We start from the raw sequence: 21,908 nt of genomic DNA, 5'->3' as shown, positions 1-21,908 counted from the left end.
TGAATCTATAACCAAGAAAAGAGACATTTTCAAATAGGAGAGAGAGAGAGAGAGAGAGAGAGAGAGAGAGAGAAGGGCCCAATGGAGTTGCATAGAGGTCGCTGATGACATAACGCCACGTAGTCGACTTGACCATCATCTCTATAATGTTCCAAAGTCCGGCTTTCGAACGGTCGACGGTGATTAAGACTGCGGGTCGAATCTGTGCCAGATGCCAAGCACATACAGGAAAACGACCTTCGTAAAAATAAAAATTACCAACCTCGTTGTCCTTCGCCGGGAGCAATGTTCGGGTCTTCTATCGTCCGAACGCGATTTGACAATGTGAACGGCTGCCGTCTCGCGGGTCGACATGTATGGCCGTTGTCGTTGTCTTTGACGTTTTGGAAGTTTCTTAGCAGGCGGAGACGGTCACACGGATCACGAGCGTGTGCTCATCTGTATTGATATCTTGGTCAAGAAATTATTGAGAAAGTCATAAATCTATTGCACTTTTATCGATTCAATACTCAATCTTTTAATTTTATTAATTGAGTGTTAAACCTTTTTACATTTTCATCGGAGAACATAAATCCGAACCTGTCAATATATCTAATTGGGGCCATATTCATTCAAAAACTTAAATTAATGAGTTTTGAGCCGCCTATGATAATTTGACTACTCGACACCACATTAATTCTCCGATATGATATTTCTCTAACATGATACACACGTGCATCCTAACAATTTTCCTCTCATGTATGAGCTCGGCATTACGTTTGCTCTCCTTTAATTCGGATATCCTTATGTATCAACATATCTCAATTTGAATCTTCATGACGCTCGCACTCATCCTTGGTCTCTTTCTCCATACTAAATCATGTAGACAGCACCGCGTTGGTCACCGATACCATTTGTCGGGAGATCGCAGTAGAAGTTTAATACATTTTGCCGAGGTATATCGTCAAGAAGAAGCCCAAGTCCGAGCCTGTCAACATATTCATGAATCCACCTTCACTCAAAAGCTTAAACCTATGAGTTATCCGCTAATTGAAATATATTAACCCATCGACGCCGCATCAATTCTCGGATATGGAATTTCTTTAGCACAATTCACGCGTGCATGTTAATAACAGTGAAATTTTACTATTTTTTTTAGATAAAAAAAGTTCGGAGCAGAATCGAGATTGGACGTTGATTTTTTTATAAGGAAATTATACCCTTTTTTCAATAATATAAATTCAACTTGGTGCCTATACTACACTTGTGCAATAATTTTTCCATTCCGTCTCTCTATCTCTAAACTTAGGTAAATTGGGATGTGCTTGGTTTAACTTTCTCAAGGGGTTTGGAGGAATCTACGGAGAGAGAGAGAGAGAGAGAGAGAGAGAGGAAGGGAGGAAGAAGGGGTTTGGAGGAATCTAGGGAGAGAGAGAGAGAGAGAGAGAGAGAGAGAGAGAGAGAGAGAGTCGAGCGAAGCTAAGGAAGAAGCAGTCGAGCAAAGCCAAGGAAGGATAAGTCAGAACTGAAGCAAGGAGCCAAATTGAAGCAATAGAGGCGAAACTGAAAGTAGGTTTTATTTTTTAAAGGGGAAAAAGTGACCTTTCAATAATTTTTTTAGGGAAATGAGGCAATTAGCCAAATTCCATTACATGGCTAAAGTAAATTACAAATGTCAAAATTTGTGTACGGCGCTTATTTTAGAGCCAAAATTTTTAAAATAATCACTTAAATGTCATATGTTTTGAAAAACGCTTACTTCGGTGTCAACTTCGATTTAAGGCGACATGGCTTGTCGGAAATCCGACGTGGCCTATTTTTTATTAATATTTGAGCTGACGCGACTCATTGAAATTAGCACTAAAGTGAACGTTTTTAAAAAAATTTGACATTTAAGTAATCGTTTTGAAAATTTTGGTACTCAAGTGATCGCTTTTCAAAAAATTTGGTATTTAATTGATTGTTCTAAAAGTTTTGACACTAAAGTGAGTGCCGTATATAAGTTTTGGCACATGTAGTGTACTTAAATCTTTCATTAATTGATGAAATAGCATTCCGAAAATATTGAAAGCTTAATGATAACCCCTATCAGCATTTAGTCTACCAGCATTTAGTTTTAAGCCTTCTCAAGGCTGACATTTGTCCTAAAGCTCCTTGAGAAAGTTTGTCGAGCATCGCAAATTTTTTATAGCCCCTTGAAAAAGCTGAAGCAAACGCATCCTCACTCGGAAAATTCAAGGCAGTCTAGCAAAGCTCGAAACCATCTTGTTTTCACCTCTCCTTGGACTATTGGGCCGGAGCTAATTGATCTTCACGAGCCATGAATCTATAACCAAGAAAAGAGAAATCTTCAAATAGGAGACGAGAGAGAGAGAGAGGCCCAACGGAGTTGCATAGAGGTCACTGATGACGTAACTTCACGTAATGGACTTGACCATCATCTCTATAAAGTTCCAAAGTCCGGCTTTCGAACGATCGACAGTGATTAAGACTGCGGGAATCTATGCCAGATGCTAAGCACATTCAGGAAAACGACCTTGCTAAAACAAAACCTACCTCATTGTCCTCTTCCGGGAGCAATGTTTGGTTCTGCTATCGTCCGAACGTGGTCTAACAATACGAACGCTGTCGTTTCGCGGGTCTGGCGTGCATGATCGTTTTCGTTGTCGTAGTCTCTGAGGTTTTGAGAGTTTCTTAGCAGGCGGAGACGGTCGCACGGAGCATGAGCGCGGGCTCTTCCGTATCGATATCTTGCCGGGAAAATTATAAAAAAATCGTAAATCTATTACATTTTTACCAATTCAATTTTAAAATCTTTTAATTTTTTCAATTGAGTTCATCCGAAAAATTTTAATCGGAATCGCCGACGTGGACATCAGCCATCCCGTGTCGCACATCCGACGTAGATATGAATAATTTTTAATAACATTATAATATTTTTAATTTTTTCTTTTCTTCTGTTCTCCTTTTGTTGCTTTTTTTCTTTTTTCCCTCCGTCGAGCGTCGTCCATGGCTAGCAGAAGTCTCCCTTGCCGGGGTGGCGAGGGCGGCCCAATTGTCCCCATCCAAGGTCGGCAAGGGTGGCCCAAGCGTCCCCATCCAAGGTCGGCAAGGGTGGCCCTCACTGGTCGTCGACCATCGACGAGGCTCAACGGATGGAAAAAAGGAAAAAGAGAAAAGAAAAGATAAAAATTAAAGAAGAAAAACAGAAGAAGAGAAAAAAAGGAAAAAAGAAAAAAGAAAAAAAAATATTAAAATTTATCTACGTTAGCGCCACCCGTGATTAGGCATGGTCACGGGCCATGAACCGCCGGTTCGGGTTCATGAACCGATGGTTTCGGTTTCGGTTCGGAACCACCGGTTCGAGGGTGGGGCCCGGGGAGGAGGGAAAGGGCTCTTTCCCTAATTTTTTTTTTGGTTCCGGGCCGGTTCCTAATTTTTTAAAATCGGAACCGGCCCGTGAGGGGCCGGGCCGGTCCCGATTAACGGGCCTGTTCCAGTTCTTCCACGGGCCGGTTTCGGGCCCAAATCGGCCCGTGGCCATGTCTACCCGTGATACATAAGACAGCCATTGTGCACGTCGGCGATTTCCAGTTAAAATTGATCGGATGAACTTAATTGACAAAAGATAAAAATACGTATGACTGATATAGCAAAATTGCAAAAAATTTAGTGCTTTTTAGACAATCTTCCCATCCGAAGCATGAGTGGTTGCGCTGGGTCGTTTTGCTTATGGCCGTAAGTTGACAGCTTCTTGCCTTTACCTAGCATTGTTGTCGTGCCCGAATCTTGTTGCGAGACTTGTCTGTTGTATTTTGCGCAAAGTGCCTCGTACTTGTTATTTCCACCCGGCCACTGTCGAGAAACGTCAGTCCATCTCTCCATATAGAGACGCTCCAAACCCCACGCCATCTCCTCGCTTTCAGCTTCTTGGATCCTTCACACATTCCGTCGAGAGAAGAGAAAGAAAAGGGAGGATGGAGAGTAAGAATGGGGAGGGAGTGACGAACAAGCAGGTGATATTCAGGGACTTCGTCGCGAAGGGAGCCTTCCCTGTGGAGTCGGACATGGTGGTGACTGAGTCGACCATCGAGCTGGCGAGAGCCGTCGCCGAAGGCTCTGAGGGAGTGTTGGTGAAGAATCTCTACCTCTCCTGCGATCCTTACATGAGGAATCGCATGCGGGAGCTCGCCGGCCCATCTCAAAGCTATATCGATTCCTTCCAACCTGGTTCGGTGAGCCCAGCTCAACTCTTCTTTTTGTTTAGGAATAGAAAAAACAAGGTTGAACGCGACTCTGTAATGAGGGGAGTTTATGTAGGATCCATAAGCATTGTGATTGTGATTCCGAAGAATCGCTTCGAGGCTTGTGTTCGCTAAAATGTGTATGCTTGTGTCAAAAAATCCATGCAGCCTGTGACCGGACTAGGAGTGGCGAGAGTTCTGGAATCTGGGCATCCAAACTTCAAGAAAGGCGATCTGGTTTGGGGCCTCACCGGATGGGAGGAGTACAGTCTACTTCCCGCTCTAGAGACTTGCTTCAAGATCGAACACACCGATGTTCCTCTCTCTTACTACACCGGCCTTTTGGGTACGCTCTTTGATCGTCTGATGTATTAGCTCTTTCAAAGTAGATGAACTCTGTTATTCGCCAAAAGTCTTCTTGTTGTTGCGCACTTCCAACAATTTTTTTTTAGAGTTCCGCAGCAGTGTTAGTTGATTGAATTATGCGACGACTGTGCAAGTTGGGAAAGTCTCGGTCTAATTAGGGACTTTCCATGAGAAGTTGTTACATTTCCCACGGGCTAGCTTCTCTTCCGGATGAGTATGGTTGCCTAGTGATGGTTAGCCGGAGCCATATCGCTCCTATTCTTTAGCTTTAGCGCAATCTTGATACTCAGTCGAGTTTCTACAAACCTGAACTCTGCAGGCATGCCAGGCCTGACGGCTTATGGGGGTTTTGTCAAGCTATGCTCTCCTAAGAAAGGAGAGACTGTTTTCGTATCGGCTGCATCAGGAGCAGTTGGTCAGCTCGTTGGCCAGTTTGCAAAGCTGTTCGGTTGCTATGTTGTTGGCAGCGCCGGCAGCAAAGAAAAGGTAATCTTTTCACATTTATCAGACATCTCGTTTTTCCTCGAACGACCGACATGGTGCTAGTTTGGTTTACCAAGCAAGTTTAGCAGCTGCAATACACACATCTTTTCGGAACTAGACAAGCATTCATGTTCACATGAACCTTAGGACTTCAACAGCCATCCTGCAATAAAACATACCTGGACGTATTACAAGCGCGGCCGGCTTTCTCAAATTTGAGCACACTCTTCAATAGCACGATTGCTAAGTTGGATTTACTCCTCATTTCTGTTTTACTTCTGCAAAATAGGTTGACTTGCTGAAGAACAAGCTTGGATTCGACGAAGCTTTCAACTACAAGGAAGAATCAGATCTGGATGCAGCACTGAAAAGGTTAGCTAGGGAACATGCTAATGATGATCGAGTGAATCGACCACTTGTTGCACGTATGCGTACGATGGTGAAGCCGACTTGAGTTGACATTTTCCGTCTCGAAATCTTTAGGTACTTCCCTGAGGGGATCGACATCTACTTCGAGAATGTCGGCGGAAAGACGTTGGAGGCGGTGCTCCTCAATATGAAGCTTCATGGTCGGATTGCGGCATGTGGAATGATCTCGCAGTACAACCTCGAGCAGCTCGAAGGCGTGCGCAACCTGATTCAAATTATAGCAAAGCGGGTTCGAATGGAAGGTTTCAATGCGCTTGATTACTATCATCTCTATCTAGAGTTCCTGGACATGGTTTTGCCTCACATCAGAGAGGGAAGGATTGTGTATGTGGAAGACACCGTCGAAGGGCTCGAGAACGGTCCGGCAGCTCTGACCGGGCTGTTTTCCGGCCGCAACGTCGGGAAACAGGTGGTCCTGGTTTCTCGCGAATGAGTCACTTGTTGTACCTTTTCCATTGGCACATTCTCTTTGGCTTGTGTTTCCAAAATGATCTGTTTTCTTTCCCAATGGCATAGTCTCTTGTGATAGAACTCTCGAGTTATCCTTTTTTAGATCAACTACTTTTTATTGTTTCCAATAAGGTCTAGCAATTAATTGTAATTTAAGCTCCGTTTGTTTCGCGAAAAATAAATAATTTGAATTTTTTTTTCCAAAAGTGATCACTTGTATCGTTTACAAAAAATTAATAAAGGAAGAATATTGTCATCATCATGAAAATGTTTAGACATCAATTATAGTTGTCAATAAAAATACTTTCCATTGATTAATATTTCAAGCGACACAAGCAATTATTTTTGGAAAATACTTTTCAAGTTATCAATTTTTCACAAAATAAACGAAGCCAGAAGTTGTCTTTGATTTATCATTTTGGTCTATATCATTGGATCTACGATTTCCCTTTTAAACACATTTGAAATTCTATTAAAGTCTATTTCGTTATCTTTATAGTATGTTTATTTTCGACCCCCACTTTCAAGGAATCTAATCTCCAGACTAAAATCGTCTTTGATGGTATTGATATAAGCTAGCAAGATCATCTAAATGGGGGTGAATAGGCGATATTAAAGAAACTTGACAAGAAAATGCCGAGTTAAAAAATCAAGGTGAATATGATTAGGACCGAGTAAAATCAAAGTGTGAATACAATTAGTGCTGTGATAATATTCAGCATTGCAGAAAACATCTATCGAGAAATAAATAAGTATGAGCAGAGAGATAGAAGATTTGCAGAGCTTATAATGGTTCAGCTTGAGTAAACGTACATCCATTCTCTCACGCTAATAGTTTACTCGCTGGATTCCTTTAGGTTTTTTTTTGTTGTTGTTGGAGGACTGCTCTAGTTAATTAATGAGAAATTACAGCAGTGAGTGCTGCTAATACTCAAACATTTATCTTTGAATTAGGTGTTGCTTATGCACAAGCTGATAGGGCTCTCTATATCACACCTAAGCACACATTTTGACTCTATCAACGCTTCTTAAAGAATTACAATTGTAAGCTTACTAAAGATAAATATAAAAATGCGAAGCTCTCTTAAAATTTGAAATTTTTGAACTATCGATCTATCCCTCTTTTCGGCACCTTGGTCTTCTTTTATGCTCCTTGATGCCTAGAACTTCCCATTAGACTTTCTTCAAAAGATCAATCTGCAACCTAGTCATTGGACAATTGATAAAAAAAATTTAAAGCACCGGTCGATGTCTAATAATTAGAGATCCCAAGAGATTTAATCGCCCATACAAGCAAATCTCAGTTTTCATAGGTAGAATACTTCAAATATGGAAAGATCTTTGCCGATTGTCAATCAAACAAGATGTCTCCCGTTATTGAAGATATCACTGAGATAATCTTATAATTGATATCCAATCAAGGTCTTCTAAGGAGAGTACCCATGCCAGATGACAAGTGGTAGGCAATTAGTATGAAGTAGATCCATAAGTCTATGAAGCTTCAAAGTTAATATGATCTTCCCATCCGTCTAAACTTGTTTAAGCAGGTCTTTTAGTTATACAAATTAGTTTCAATGTGAATATTACCCGAAACAAACATTTCTTACATCACTTAAGATCGATGTAAAAAAATACGGATAATTTTATTAATTTCAAAATACATCAGGAGGTTTTTCTAACAGTTATTACATTGACCAAATACTAAGAAAGGTGAAAAGGATCACGATAAATATTACGTCGTATCCATTTAATTATTTCATACTAGTTGTTTGATCTGTAAAAAGATATTACAATTATAATTAAATGTTGTTTTTATCAAATTTTTTTATTTTTCTTTTGGGCCAAAATTTTATGAGTTTAGCCATAGAGTTTATGAATGATATTGGTTGACTTTCCATATTAGAAAAAACAGGATTGAGATATCAGTTTTATCATTCATGCAGTTTATTTAACCGTCCTCAATATCCACATTTCCCCCACAAAGCATGGAGTGAATTGCCAAGCGCTCCTGCCAAAGCCCTTCCCTCCTCGGCCACCGACCAGCGGCGCCGCCTCAGAAGCCCATCGACGCCGCCATAGACCGGCGACTCCGTGGCAACCGCAGTCGCACTTCACGCCGCGTAGCAGTGACGCCACAATCGCCGCGGCCACACTCCACCGGCCCGGCCACCGCAGCATTGGCTGAGCGCTCGCTGCCACCGCTACAGTCCCCGAGTCTGTCACCTCTCTCTCTCTCTCTCTCTCCGTCTCTCGTTTAACTGGTTTTCATACAGCCACTTCTCGTTTAACTCCTATCAAACTTAAATTTTCACTTTTTTTTTCTTTGCACTTTTTGCTTATCCATGAAATTGAACTGCGACTATGAATCTTTTGGGATGAAATGGCCCTGTGCCGCGGCCATTCGTAGTTGGTGTTCATTAGGGCAGAATGAGTAGCGAAATGCCAAGCCTTGACCATTTTAGCATCAGTGATGCTGCTGATGCTTCGACTGATTTTGGTGACAATGGATGACCTTGGATGGTTTCATAGAGTAATGCTTCGTATGCTAGGATCGGTCCACTAAATTGGTATGTTAAGCGATGCTACTCGTGACAGAGTGCTAATGGCTTTTAACCCAAGTTTGCCACATCAAATTGCACCAATTAAGTAAACCGAACTTAGTATGCAAGCACCATTGAGTTGGTGTATGCAAGCATTATTTTGTCAACAGGACTTATTGTGTTTTTTGTTGTGTAATTCATTACTTATCCACTCCTTAGTTTGGGGGTTCTCTGTCCCCGTTGGCGAGGCGTGTTTGTTTTTGGCATGATGACTCGTGGGGGAGTTAAATGATGAATTCTTTTGGGTGTTTTGTGATGACTGGACTGTGGTTACTGTTGGTGCTCCTTTGTACTTGATTCAGAAGTTGTTCTTCCACAGGACTTGGAGATGGAGTATCCTCTAAATTTGCAAGGTTGAGGCAAGAGACCCCACCAATGCGGAGATCATCGGCAATATCCTCCCTGGTGAGCCCTTTTCAATTCTTTCTTCCCTCAATTTCATAATTGCTTCTGTATAGATGGCCTTGTATCACTTGAGGTTTCTCTGGGTCTGAGTAATCGACTTGAGTTGACTTTTGGGCATTGAAGCTGTTAATAATTTCTCCAATAAAACTTAGTTAATCTCGCCGTGGTTTTCATCTCCATCGTCCTTCCTGATGATATCGATGGAGTTCTGTTGAGTTCTCTGTTCCTTGAAACCCATATTATATTGTCTTTACCTTTGCAACCCTTGTAGATAACTTTTCCCTGTCAGAACATTTTTTGAATCATTGTCGATTTCCGGAGGTTGCTTTTAATGGCAATTTTCTTCGTAATTGGCTTATGTGGGGGGAAAAGAATGCCTGATGTGGATCAGGATTGTCTTTGGACTTGTTAATGACACATTTGAGATTATAACATATGCTGATATGGTTGCTTTGCACAGGTCGGACGTTTAACTCAATATGGAGTGGTTCGTGTTGAGAAACTTGGTTCCGGTTACACTACAATGGTCCAGCCTCATATATATAGACATTGCACTGGTGGAGGAAAAGAGTCATCATTAAAGGTGCTTACTAGATCATTTTTCGTGTGCTCTAATTGGTAAAAATAGCCCACAACTCCTTAGGTTAACTTGTGCTTGGAAAAGAAGTAGCAGAAGTCCATAACATAAGAGAACCACAAGGTCTGCCCTATTTCCTTTTTAAGGGACGGCAGAGTTTGTCCCCTCCAGTCAATGTGTCCTTGTAGGTCCATTAATAATACCATGTTTTTGGAGATTGAGTTGTTGCTTGTCTAAGGAATTAGGGATTAATCTTTTTCGATGGAGGTTCTTTTCTTGTGTATTTGACTCCATTATTGATTGCATATATTCCTTTAACCTTAGATTTGCAGATGCCTTTCAACTCATTCGTTGTGTTCCCTTTCTTATTCTTTGCATTTACTTGGTTGATGCAACTTTACTGTATCATCTGCAGAAATATATAGCAGGTACTGCATCTTGAATGTGTCTTCTAAGCTTTTCATTTAACAAGGGAAAATGATAGGATTGTAAAGGTGAAGTTTGATGTAGGCCTATTGCTATCAAGAGTTTCTCCAGAATCCCTTTGTGCTTTTTAATGCAACGGTTCAATTACATGCGATCCATGGCTTGCTTGATGCGACTCGTATGCCTTTCATCCAAAATCCTTGAACAAGTTTTTCTCTGTGGTCCTTCTCCATATTATGAATAACATCTGCTGTAAATGTATATCTCCTCAATCTCCTCATTAAATAGATGGCCTTGGTGAAGTTTGATGTAGGCCTATTGCTATCGAGAGTTTCTCTAGAATCCCTTTGTGCTTTTTAATGCAACAGTTCAATTACATGCGATCCATGGCTTGCTTGATGCGACTCGTATGCCTTCCATCCAAAATCCTCTTATGCCTTTCAAATATCATTCTGTGATCCTTCTCCATAACTATCAATAACATCTGCTGTAACTGTGTATCTCCTCTATCTCCTCAATAAAAATAGATGGCCTTTTCTGTCAGCTTTCCTTACTCCACTCATATGGAATTCTTTTTGTGGTTTAAGATAATTGAAGGCTGCATTTAGAAAAGAGTCGCTGCTCTTCTATGATGGTCATTTGAAGTCAGAAGCATATGTTGACACAGAGTGGCTTAGGTCTGTTGATGTTAGAAGGTTCACATAGGCATGGGCTGTAACCTAGTTGATTGGTGAAGTAAAATATAGTTGGTTACTTCTAGATCAAGTGCAGATGGTGAGGATACAGTTGTGACAGGAGATGTTATCAGACTTCTTTTGCCTGAGAAAATTAGTTCAAGATGTAGGACTAAAAGTTGAGCACCTGACCTTCCTCTATTGTGATAAAAAAAGTGGCTGCTATCAACATTGATCAGAGTCTGGTTCAATGCGTGAGAGCAGAACATTGAAATTAACAAGAATTCCTCTAGTGAAACTAGACAACAGGCTCATTGGTAATCTTTCGTGAAGTCCATAAAGTGACTGGTAGATATTCTTACCTTGGGCTAAAGTATATTCATTTTTTCTCCCTTGTTGCAAGATGGGCATGGAAAATATCTAGCCTCCATCTTGAGGGAGCGTACCGAGAGCTTTCTATTTTTATTTTGGTGGCTGATATGTAATATTAGGTAGTATCATATTCGTAATCATAACATATGCATTGAGTTTAAATTGTACAACTCACCTTTCTACGCTCTTCTTTCTTCTTTCAATCCCCCAATCACATCGGAAAATTATTTGTTTTGAAGCGCCCATGACATATGCAGATTTTAGTGGTCTATTGCAAATTTTTAGAGTTGTTGGTGTAAGGACGGATTTGTATGTGCAGGATGTTGCCTGATGAGTGACCTTCCAGTTGCATTCTTCAACTCAACCAACTTGAAACTTCATTGCAATGATATCTGTCTCAAGTTTCATTTTTCATAGTTGCTATTGTTTGACTTGAATTTAGTGATTGTATTGCAGGAAGATGGTGATGCTCATGCTGCCTTACATGGTGGGCAGGAAATAGAAAGATCACATAAGCCCAGGATCGGAGAAAATGTTTCAAGAAAGGATAGGTTCAATTTTCTAGTGAGCACAGTAAGTATTAATGGGTGGAAGTAGTTCTCAAATATGAAACTATAAAATGCTGCTCTGTGGATGAAGCTCATAGGAGAGCTGTTCCTTTACTTTGCCATATATTAGGATAGAAAATCACATCAGCTGAAGTTGACTGATAAGTAGAATCTGCTTATATTCCAGGAAATATTGGAGCACGTTTAAGTACAATTGTGTGAAAGCTTGTCATGCACTGAAGGTAAATTGACAAGAAAATCATGTGATCAACGTCTCATGTCACTTTGTTAATTGAGCTTTTTGATGCAGCCCAAATAAACAAGGAAGCTGAGAGCAATCATCTTTGGAAATAGTCACACTATAATCAAGTTTCCATGTATAAATGCATTGTACTATCAACAACTCAAATAAGAGACCTAGTAGGTTTACGATTCTTCTTTTAGTTGAGTTGGTAGTCTTATCTACTGGGTTAGAATCCTATCAGAATTTTAATGAGTTTATAATTTCTACTTGAAGTAGGATTTCGTGGCATGCTACTTATAATGGAATTAGGTTCTGGGTTCCTATTGCTACTTGGAATAGGATTTTGAAGGGGTTTAGAAAAACGGTATTAATTCATCACGTTTGTTGAAGTATCACAACTCCTATGCTTATTTGAGTATGGTGATGCAGTTTTATATTTAAGCATGATGCTTAAGGTGTGGTGTTTATGAGGTTTATGTGTGACGTTTAAAAGAATTTACTATACTTTGTTTAGATATTGTGCTCAAGACCATATAAGCATCATAATTTATGGTTCTTAAGGATCATTTCAAGTAATGAATTTGATCACACAACTCCATAGCAAACAATTGCTAAGAATTCAAACTTTATCATTAATCTAAGAATATCATATTTAAATATTCTGCTATAATGTTTTCCAAGGTGATATATAGAAAACGTAAATCCTACTTCCAATAGAAATGAGAAACCTAATGTCCTATTTTAAATAGAAAAGGAACTTGATTAAATTCTTAATGACTTGGATCCCATCCAACTGATAAGACTATTAATTCAACTAGTTAATAGTGCTACTAATCTATGAAAGCTCTTACTATTGAGGCAAAGGTCCATCGTCATCAAAACTTGAATTTCAACCTTTCAATCACTATCAATGCTCGATGCCCTCCCCAATTTCATCCTTCTGAGATCCACATACCATTCATGTTATTTTCTTCGATTCTGTTTACAGTGACCGGCTGCCAAAGTGCTGAGCTGCAACTAGTAGCTCTTTATTGCATAACTTCCTGCTCAATTTACTTTCTCATATGCTTAGTCTAGCCTCCCCCGGTAGTAACTAGCTTTGTCAATCACCCTCAAAAGTCCTGCTTTAATTTAAAATCCATTTGACTCCATCTTTCCAACACAATCCTAATCAGAAACCCCAAATAATTTTTGATGTCCAAAGCCATTGGAAATGGTTTCGGTTTGCAAATGCACTCTTGGTTTTGCATGGCAGCTTAATCTTCTTCCACCTGTTGACTTTATTGAAGAGTTTTTACAGACATTTATTGGGTAATATATTTGTGTGTTTGCTTATCGCTTTCTCCTTAAAAACAACAGCTTCTTGATATGAAGGACAGCAAACAATCAGTTTACGGGGCTCTTGATGCCTGGGTTGCATGGGAACAAAATTTTCCTCTTGCTTCACTTAGGAGGGCATTGGTTGTTCTTGAGGAACAACACCAGTGGCATAGAATGGTCCAGGTAATCTCACTAAAATTGCCCTGAGAAACATTTGATGCTGTGAGCTACTAAAATTTTTAAAAATGGTACGATGAATGTGTTGTTGACCTTTGTCTCAGACGAAGTGTGAGCTTTTGCAGTTCCTATTTAGTTCCCCTTTTGAGCTTGTGGCATTCAAAAAGTAGTGCGCTATGAGCAATCTGTCTGTCTGACGTTAGATCGGGTTTCGCCTTGCATTCATAGGTAATTAAATGGATGCTGAGCAAAGGACAGGGAAACACAATGGGAACATATGGAGTGTTAATCCGGGCTCTAGACATGGACCATAGGGCAGAAGAAGCGCACAGATTTTGGGTGAAGAAAATTGGTAGTGATCTACATTCTGTACCATGGAGTTTATGCACCAGCATGATAGCGATCTACTATCGAAACAATATGCTGGAGCATCTTATAAAGGTAGAAATTCTGTGGAAGTTAAATTCACATGCTTCAAGTAAAAGGTCATTATAGTTATGAAGTGACTCTCTGACTGACGAGCTAAATTTTAGCTTACCTATGGTAGTCTTTGACAAGAAGATTTTCAGAAATTCTCAAATTCACGATATGTTTGGGCCGACATCCTGATAACTACCTACTAATTCTATGAGGCCTCGGTGAAGTTCTGAGAGGAAATTGAATGCCTAAGCATGGAAAAATTAGTCTTACATTTTCCTGTGAACTACATAAAAGAAAGAGCTTCTGCAGCTCAATCACATATTAAGAAGGTTCAAATGGAGATTATTTTTGGATTATGTCCTTCCCTCCGTCTCTCTTAAATACCATCTTATGCTACACCAAGCTGTCACTCCCGTTTCAGAACAACTATTGAATAATATAAAGTTTGAAAATTCAGTGATTTTTGAATGGTTGCCCCATTGGCTATATATTTTGTTTATCTTATGTTTAGATGATTACAATTAATCAGTCCGTCTCTAGCTTGTTAGGAGCAGGCTTTTCTTTTTGTTTTCCCACAACTCCCTAAACCTTAAATATTTTACCTTGTTGAATATGAAGCTTTTCAAAGGCCTTGAAGCTTTTGATCGGAAGCCACCAGAGAAGTCAGTTGTTCGGAAAGTGGCAGATGCATACGAGGTTTCAGGCCTAGTTGAGGAGAAAACAAGACTTCTAGAGAAATATGATTACCTTTTCACAGAATCACACAAAGGCTCCATGAAACATACCAGATCCACTTCGAAGAAGGGGAAGAAATCAGGTCAGTTATCTAAGAATATAGTATTTACCATCCCCATACTCAAATAAAGAAGTCAATATGCAAATCTCACGGTTTATTTTCTTTGCGCAATGGAAACAAATGATGCTGATTGGAGCCAATATGTGATGGTCGTAAATTTATCTTCTAGGGTTTAAAAGAAAGAATTCGGTATTGGTTCATGTATGTGAAATCAAAGTTGCGGATGGGATTTAATTCCCTGCCAATGGTGTTATGATGTCTAATATCAGGGTGATGATATCAAAATTCTAAGCATACGGTTGCACGAATTCCCGGAAAAGTTCAACTGATACATGTTCTTTGAGCATTCAACAATGCTGGTTTTGTTGAGTTGTCGCCCCTTTGAGGCTTCTTTGAGCATATACCATTTCGCATCTGTTTCATTTTTTCAAAGCTGGACCTGCCATGCTTTTCCAGCATTGCAATTTAATCCATGTATTGTCTCTTATTACTGTCCTTCAGGGCAGAGGAAAAAGACAGACCTGCCATTAGAGCCTTCAACGAAGACGGACACAAACAACCACGCACAAAGACGAGACTGATGCGGCTTCTGCTTAGCATTTCTTGGTGTCCTTCGTCATGTGACATTCAATGGCCAAGCCTTTTGATGGTTGTGGTGTTTGGATGCCTTCTAACAAGAAGAAAAAGAACAAATGGCGATGGCTAGACCATTAAAGCAGCATCAAATGGATTCGGTCTTTTACACACAAAAGGAGGGTAATCGAAAATGGATTGAAGTGATTTTATCTTCTATACCAGAAATTTGCTTGAGCCGGTTTTAGAAATGAAATTGGGGAATATCAAATTTGCCTTGAAGCAAGTATACCAGCAGACTAAACGTGTTAAGTGGGTACTATGATCGACTTATAACGTATTTCATAGTAAACTTATGCTTTTACGGTTATGCGAGTGAATGTAGTCTGCAATATTCCATTTGCCGTGGTGATTGGATGCAAAACAGAAATTTATTGGGCACTAAAACATGCCATGTTCCCACAGCTCACAGTTCAATTTCCACTTTGATGATTGTGCCCAGATTGTATTAGCGCGCTGTGTCAAAAATGACCACATGAGCACACGAGCTTGGCACGGCAATTCTTCCTCTCAGCTGCGCATGACACGAGAACCTCTCGCAAATCATGCAAGCTCACCACGATCTGGGTTCCAGATGCAAATGTCATCTTTGGTCGCAAAGGTTGACATGAGGTTTGGAAGACTAGCCAAAGCAAAGGAACGGAACTCTACCCCGACTTGGCTAAGTAGGATACACTCATCAACAAGATCGAATTAAAAACCTGACATGCGCTTGAGGTGCCCAAGCTTCATTACAAAATGCAGTAATGTATCAACTCGATTTCTCATGTATTTTAATTGAAGGTATCACAGGAACACAAAGTTTATAATCATTTTGGAGCTACTACAACCGTTACAAGAATCAGAGAACTACATCCGCTCTTGGTGTTTTTAGTATAGTGCTCAAGTAGCACGTCAGTTTGAAAATGCTGCTCTCTCCCGTGCCTCTTGACGATGATAAAAATGCAATTCGCTGGATTTGGCCAAAGTCAAAGGAAACATGGATTCATTTTGACTATCAGTGTTCTAGTGCACTTCGAATAGAGATTGGTGAATCAAGCACAGAGCCTCTGGATATCAAATCATGGTTCAAGAACAAAATAATGACTGTTATATCATCATGAAAATGCCGCCGAACCTTCTTGTCGATTTTGCGAAGATCTGAATAACGCATTTCTCGCTTTCGTGCAGCTTCTTGGAGAGCAGCCTTAATTAACCTTTTGGCACTTCCCTGAAAAAAAAAACAGAAACTTGCCCATAAATGCTAAGGAAGATAAGTCAGTTCAGAGTGCCAACAGAGCTAATTTATTTTCCAACACTTCACAGAGAAAAATAAAGATAGACTGCATCAGAATGCCTAGTAATGTAAAATGTTAAATCTCAATGCTCATGCAAAAACTGTCATAACAAATGTTAAATCTCCGCAGAAGAAAAAAAATGGCCATGAAAGTTCTGCATAGAAAATCTTACCGCCCGAGGATGGCTGTTGACAATCTCTACGGCTTTCTCATTAGTCAAATGTTCCCATAGGCCATCAGATGCAAAAATAAGAAAAGAATCATTTGGATGAATAGGGTGAGAGATAATAGCTGGATTGGCAGTTAAAATAGGCATATTCAAAGGCTGAGGAAGTCTGAATTTCGGATTAAGGGGTTCCATGTTGAACCGTGCATGCTTCAGGTATACATCACCAATAGACCTAGAAACCTGCATCAAGTGCATTTAGGAGCATGATCAGATGTCAAATCTGTTAATTTTATTCAAAAGATGACATCAACAGCAAAAGGCAACCAATGACATCAATATCAAGTTGTCCATAAACTCCATGGCTGAAATGATCTTATTGCTGGAATATTTAACTATTAAAGGACACATTTATCTAACAGTTTTAAGCTTTTGAAGCAGATGGCTGTGATCCCACAAGATTTTCACTTATCACTATAGAAGGTGAAATCAAGTTTCCCCTCTGTGACTAACTAGCAAGTTTCTCCACAATATTTTCCTATAAAAAACTAACTAGCATCTTCAGCTTCTTTTAAGCTATAACATTCACAGACCATGTAACATAACTACCATTTGTCAGCTATTGGAAAAACAGTACTCAATAATCTGAACCACCTTCAATCCTCAATACAAATACATAAACCATTCCAAACATACTCATCATAGTAATTTTTTATTATTATGCATAAACATGTAAAAACTGACTTTAATCGTCGATTTGGGGTAAATATGAATTGCATAATTTAAACGGAATCAATTATAATCTAGTTTGACATTGGTCACAAGAAAAGGAGTATCTACTCTGTGCCACAGTTTCCAGTAGACAAGAAATTTTCTACCCATAATTAGAAGCATGTGGTCTTGTCAGGTCTTCACCACATCAAAAGTAAAAAATCAACAAGATGGCAACAGCGACAAGATTCATGCTCTAACCACCATGGAGCCTGAAAACTTAAAAAAAAAAGAAAAGAAACAAAATGTACAGTAGTCCTCGTTCAAAAGATTCCTTCACATGTCTACAGACAACATGTTTAACTGTGCAAGAAGGTGGAGTCCAATGCTCACGTGCTACTTAAAGACTGAGGGAGTTAACAGGAAATCAGTCCAAAAGATCCTCCATTTGGAAGCTTAATTAAGTAGAGAAAGAGAGAATAGAAGGCATTGTTTCTCCATAAAAGATATAATTCATTTACAAAAATTAGAAGATCTTTCAAATCAGGCTTACATTCAGATTGACATACCATAATTGACAGAAGATCAACTTCAGAATAGAAAATTGGAGCTAGATAGAACCTAAAACAAAACAAAGAGAAAATTTCCAATCAGCCAGCAGCACCGCATAATTTGTTGAGCTCGAGACAAATACCTGAATGAGGCCTTTCACTCTCCAAACTCCATGTCTGAGGATGACAATTTGGGGGTCATTTGGGTGTAGCTCTTTAAGTTCCTGCCTGACAGACTCAATATTTGCATTATGCTCTGCCGATAGCTGTATTGCAGCAATACCATCAGTATTGCCAACCTTCTTGCCTAATACTACCCGTGAGTCTCCAAGGTTTGCTACAAAAAGGGTCCTCTGATATATAACTCCAACTAGACAGCAGGAACCAGAAGAAGCTATACTCGGCCGAGTACTCCATAACTCTGACACAAGGGCTGTAAATCCCTCCTCCGTTTCTTGATATGCCCTTTGAATGGTGTCACATGTCACAACTCCCTGTGTTTCAGCTGATAATGCTGCACCAACACAAAGCCTAAGAGTGCCAAGATGAGAAGGCCCCTCCTTAAATAGCACAATTACATAAAAAAAGGGAAAATACAAGATACAGAAAAAAAGCAATGGATGCCTCCCCATTAATAACGACTCCCACCAGTCTTTCTCTCAATTCAAGTTTTAACTAGGCTATCATACAGGGATAGCTAAGTTTAATACGATGAAGAACATGCACACTCACACAGGAGAGATGATTCAGATCCGGATACATTTAACTGATCCTGATACAAGCTTCTGAAAGTTCAAAAGCAGAAGTCGAGCAAAGCTCTCAAAAATTGGACCCAGCTACGTCCTACTCGAATGAGTCTGCTAATCCAAAATTCACCATGAATTGAATGAAAATATGAGCCAAAACTAAAGAAAGTAAATAAATAAAAATCGGAATGCAACACTTCAAAAAAAGTATGCTTATGAGGACCCTAAAACTCGAAACACAAATGGAGTCGATAAGAAAGAAAATGACTGTGTGTTCCAACCCCTACAAGCCAAACAATTAGAGCAATAAAAATGCAGCAAGCACGCAAATCTCTGCATTACTTCGAAAAGGAACTTCCAATGAATGAGAAAATCACTACTTAAAAAATTCTCAATCAGCTGGTCGCCCGCCTAATCAAAAACATTCCGATCAATCAAAGGCGTTTAACCTCGGAGTTCATCAAGAAACGAACCTTGAAAGTGCCGAAATAGATGATCGCACACGTATCGAGCAGCATCGGGCCCGCCATGGCCATCGTAAATGCCAACGAACGTCCCGAACCCGCCAGACTCGATCTGGCTCTGATCCTCCAGCACCTGGTTAGCCTGCACGACGGCCATGGAGAAATCGCCGGTCGCGCATCTCCCCAGGTCCCGGAACCAGAGCAACCCGTCCTTCCCTTCTCTCCCCAAAGAGCCCAACCTGCCGCCGCCGCCGTCGCCGGCGGCATTATCGCTCCCCAAGGGGTTCCAACACGAAGAGAGAAGGCTCATCAAGGCCTCGAGCATCCCACATCGCTCGTGGACAGAAAACCTAGCCCCAATGCTTCCGCCGCCGTCCGACCCGGAGGTCTCGATCTCGTCGTTGTCCTGGGCGATCTCCGAGATCGGGGATTTTTCCAGGGCTCGGAGGCTCAGCGATGGGAGTGTCGGGTGGGAGAGGAGCAGGAGAGAGAGAGCGAGAGAGAGATGGCGAGCGTGTATGTATATGTCAGCGCGTGCGTCGCTTTCAATGTGTTTCGTATTTATAAATAATTTTATATAAATGTAATATTTTTTTCATAAATAATAATAATAATAATAATTATTATTATTATTATTATTATTAATTATGTATTTTACGACGGCTTATATTCAATTAAGATGAATAAAAACACCATAATGCTAGGCACAATTATCATAATTATTCGAGTTTGATTCCCCGACCACTTTTATTAAATTCGAGAACCTATAAATTCTTATTCCATCAAAGGTCAAGTAACCGTGTTCATGCCGAAAGCAGTTTATCTCTAGAATCAATGTGGTCGCACTTCTAATAATAGGAAAATTTCGAAAAAGGATTTCAAGTGCTCTTTTTTTTTTTTTTTCAAAAAAGGGTCTGAAGCAGACTTCATTAAAAAAAAAAAAAGAGCATAAAATGCTCTCTTTGTTTAAAAAAAAAAAAAAAACGACCTCAATAGCGATATTTTCGCCTTTTGACATTTTCTCATTTTTTTTCCCATTTTCCTTTACTTTTTCTCCTTTCTTTTCCTTTTGTTTTTCCTTTTCCATTTTCCTTTCCCCTTTTTTTCCCCTCCCTCCATTACAGGTCGTCCCCATCATCATCTTCTTCTTCTTCCTCCTCCTCCTCCAACTCTTCCAATTCCTATTTTGAGCGACAGAGGAGTCCATTTTATACGCCATCTCTCTACGCTCTCCCCTCCTCCTCCACCACCACCAACCTCGCCTCCTCATCTCTCAGTAAGTCTACGTCAACAACAAGCAGCTCACCTGCAACGACACCACCAACGACAACTTCGCCTGCAACGGCCTCTGCAACTCCTGCCGCTCTTACGTCACCTTCCAATCCACCCCTTCTACGCCTCCCTCGTTTCCATCTCCTACCTCCTCAACTCCCAGCCGACCACAACCTCCACGACAAGAATAAGATGGCCTCTCCAGTTCATCGAGGACGTCACAGCCGTCGACGAGGTCCAGAGGCGGGTCCTCGTTGACATCCTCTCCCACAATGCTCGCGTCGAGTACGTGCACCGCCACGGTCTCGACGGCCAGACCGATCGGGAGTCCTTCAAGAAGACCATGCCAGTAATCCTCTGCTCTTACCCCCATTTCGGAGTTCCTCGCCAAGTACAGAACATGGTGGTTTTCTTCCCGGTTCTTGATTTTTCCGGCGGGCATGGGCCGCTTTTTCGGGTCAAATGGGCAAAAATGGGTGATTCTTGCTTCTTGTCAACGTTTGCCGGGTCTTTGCTACGTTGGGTCGATTCTTGATTTGGGGCAGTTCAGGGACGTCCGGAGGAGAGAGCAAGCTGATGCCCACCATTGAAGAGAAGCTGAGGCCGGCGATGGGTGAGAGAGGGGAGAGGAAAAAGAAAAGGAATAAGAAAAAGAAAAAGAAAAGAAAAACAGAAAAATAAAAAAATAAATTTTAAAAGTAAAAGATGAAAATACCCCTGATTAAGCTCTTCTTTGAAATAAATAAGACACTTCGGGCCATCATTTGAAACAAAGTCTACTTCAAACCCTTTTTTGAGAAACTAAAAGGACTTAAGGCCCTTTTTTGAAAATTTTCCTCTAATAATTGATCAATTAAGAGATAAGTGCACTAAAGAGTCTTGAGACTTCTCACCGAACTATAATTAAGTATTAAAATCTTCAAAAAGTACAATTCAAGTCTTAAAACTTATTATCAAAGTGCAATTGAGTCAAAAAACTTTTAAAAAATATAATCAAGTCATAAAACTTGTGAAGTTGATGTAATCAAATCCTAAAACTTATTAGCATTTTTTGTCTGTCGAGTTGGATGGAATTAATGGAAAGAATTTGATTGAGCCAACTCGACACATTTTATGACTTGATTGCATTTATCAAAAATTTCGAAACCATATTACACATTTGTAATAAGTTTTAGGACTCCATTGCATTTTTTGAAAATTTTAGGACTTAATTACACCATCGCAATAAATTTTAGGGCTTCCAATACACTACATCAAATCTTACAAATTCCAAACAAGATTGGCCAGATGTACAAACTCTTCGTACAAACAATTCAGTTAATATGAAAAAGAGAAGCAAGTGCAGAGAACTTCTTCAAAGCGGCTCCCTCGGCCGGCTGGCCAGCCACCTTCTACGGGAAGGCCTTTTCCATTTATAACATCATTTGGAGTCCGACCAAAATGCAACGGCGACCTCAGCTTGGTCCCATGCCCTCTCAGAAAACGAAATTTTGGTTGCTTATAAAGCTGCCGGATAGACCACTGGCAAGGTGGAGCCTTGCCTGGCAGGATGGAATTATACATTGTGCCAGATGGACC

The 21,908-nt window shown here is 40.2% G+C and overlaps 3 protein-coding genes and 1 long non-coding RNA gene across 6 annotated transcripts; 2 read left to right on the top strand and 2 right to left on the bottom strand.

Moving 5' to 3' along the window:
- The first annotated feature begins 3,849 nt into the window (after positions 1 to 3,849).
- On the top strand, positions 3,850 to 6,052 carry LOC115739313 (2-alkenal reductase (NADP(+)-dependent)-like). The gene is made up of 5 exons (XM_048271343.1): positions 3,850 to 4,214; positions 4,392 to 4,569; positions 4,909 to 5,075; positions 5,362 to 5,444; positions 5,556 to 6,052. Exons 1-5 carry the CDS (start codon positions 3,957 to 3,959, stop codon positions 5,932 to 5,934), a joined length of 1,065 nt encoding a protein of 354 aa, XP_048127300.1. The 5' UTR covers positions 3,850 to 3,956; the 3' UTR covers positions 5,935 to 6,052.
- A 938-nt stretch (positions 6,053 to 6,990) lies between these two features.
- On the bottom strand, positions 6,991 to 21,906 carry LOC125312587. Its single transcript, XR_007196630.1, has 3 exons — positions 21,767 to 21,906; positions 15,704 to 15,706; positions 6,991 to 7,000 (listed from the first exon to the last, which is right to left on the bottom strand). It is a non-coding gene; the product is annotated as an uncharacterized LOC125312587 (long non-coding RNA).
- On the top strand, positions 7,915 to 15,430 carry LOC115739257 (pentatricopeptide repeat-containing protein At4g18975, chloroplastic). Of its 2 annotated transcripts, XM_048270978.1 has the most exons (9): positions 7,915 to 8,165; positions 8,549 to 8,597; positions 8,871 to 8,956; positions 9,417 to 9,539; positions 11,462 to 11,578; positions 13,157 to 13,300; positions 13,523 to 13,735; positions 14,333 to 14,531; positions 15,012 to 15,430. In XM_048270978.1, the coding sequence occupies exons 3-9, from the start codon at positions 8,927 to 8,929 to the stop codon at positions 15,089 to 15,091; spliced, it is 906 nt and encodes a 301-aa protein (XP_048126935.1). In that variant the 5' UTR covers positions 7,915 to 8,165; positions 8,549 to 8,597; positions 8,871 to 8,926; the 3' UTR covers positions 15,092 to 15,430. The 2 variants fall into 2 exon arrangements, with proteins under 2 accessions (XP_048126935.1, XP_030528120.1); XM_030672260.2 differs by lacking the exon at positions 8,549 to 8,597.
- LOC115739202 (probable protein phosphatase 2C 42) lies at positions 15,862 to 19,593 on the bottom strand. Of its 2 annotated transcripts, none has more exons than XM_030672201.2 (4): positions 19,068 to 19,593; positions 17,992 to 18,362; positions 16,593 to 16,829; positions 15,862 to 16,353 (listed from the first exon to the last, which is right to left on the bottom strand). In XM_030672201.2, exons 1-4 carry the CDS (start codon positions 19,381 to 19,383, stop codon positions 16,141 to 16,143), a joined length of 1,137 nt encoding a protein of 378 aa, XP_030528061.1. In that variant the 5' UTR covers positions 19,384 to 19,593; the 3' UTR covers positions 15,862 to 16,140. The 2 variants fall into 2 exon arrangements, with proteins under 2 accessions (XP_030528061.1, XP_048126936.1); XM_048270979.1 differs by lacking the exon at positions 19,068 to 19,593 and adding an exon at positions 18,473 to 18,495 and having other exon boundaries at positions 17,992 to 18,379.
- Positions 21,907 to 21,908: the final 2 nt, after the last annotated feature.

This window comes from Rhodamnia argentea, chromosome 10 (assembly GCF_020921035.1).
Source record: "Rhodamnia argentea isolate NSW1041297 chromosome 10, ASM2092103v1, whole genome shotgun sequence".
In the NCBI taxonomy this organism is placed as follows: Eukaryota; Viridiplantae; Streptophyta; class Magnoliopsida; order Myrtales; family Myrtaceae; genus Rhodamnia; species Rhodamnia argentea.
Note: the sequence above shows the minus strand (reverse complement) of the source record. Positions and strands in the feature narration are given on the sequence as shown.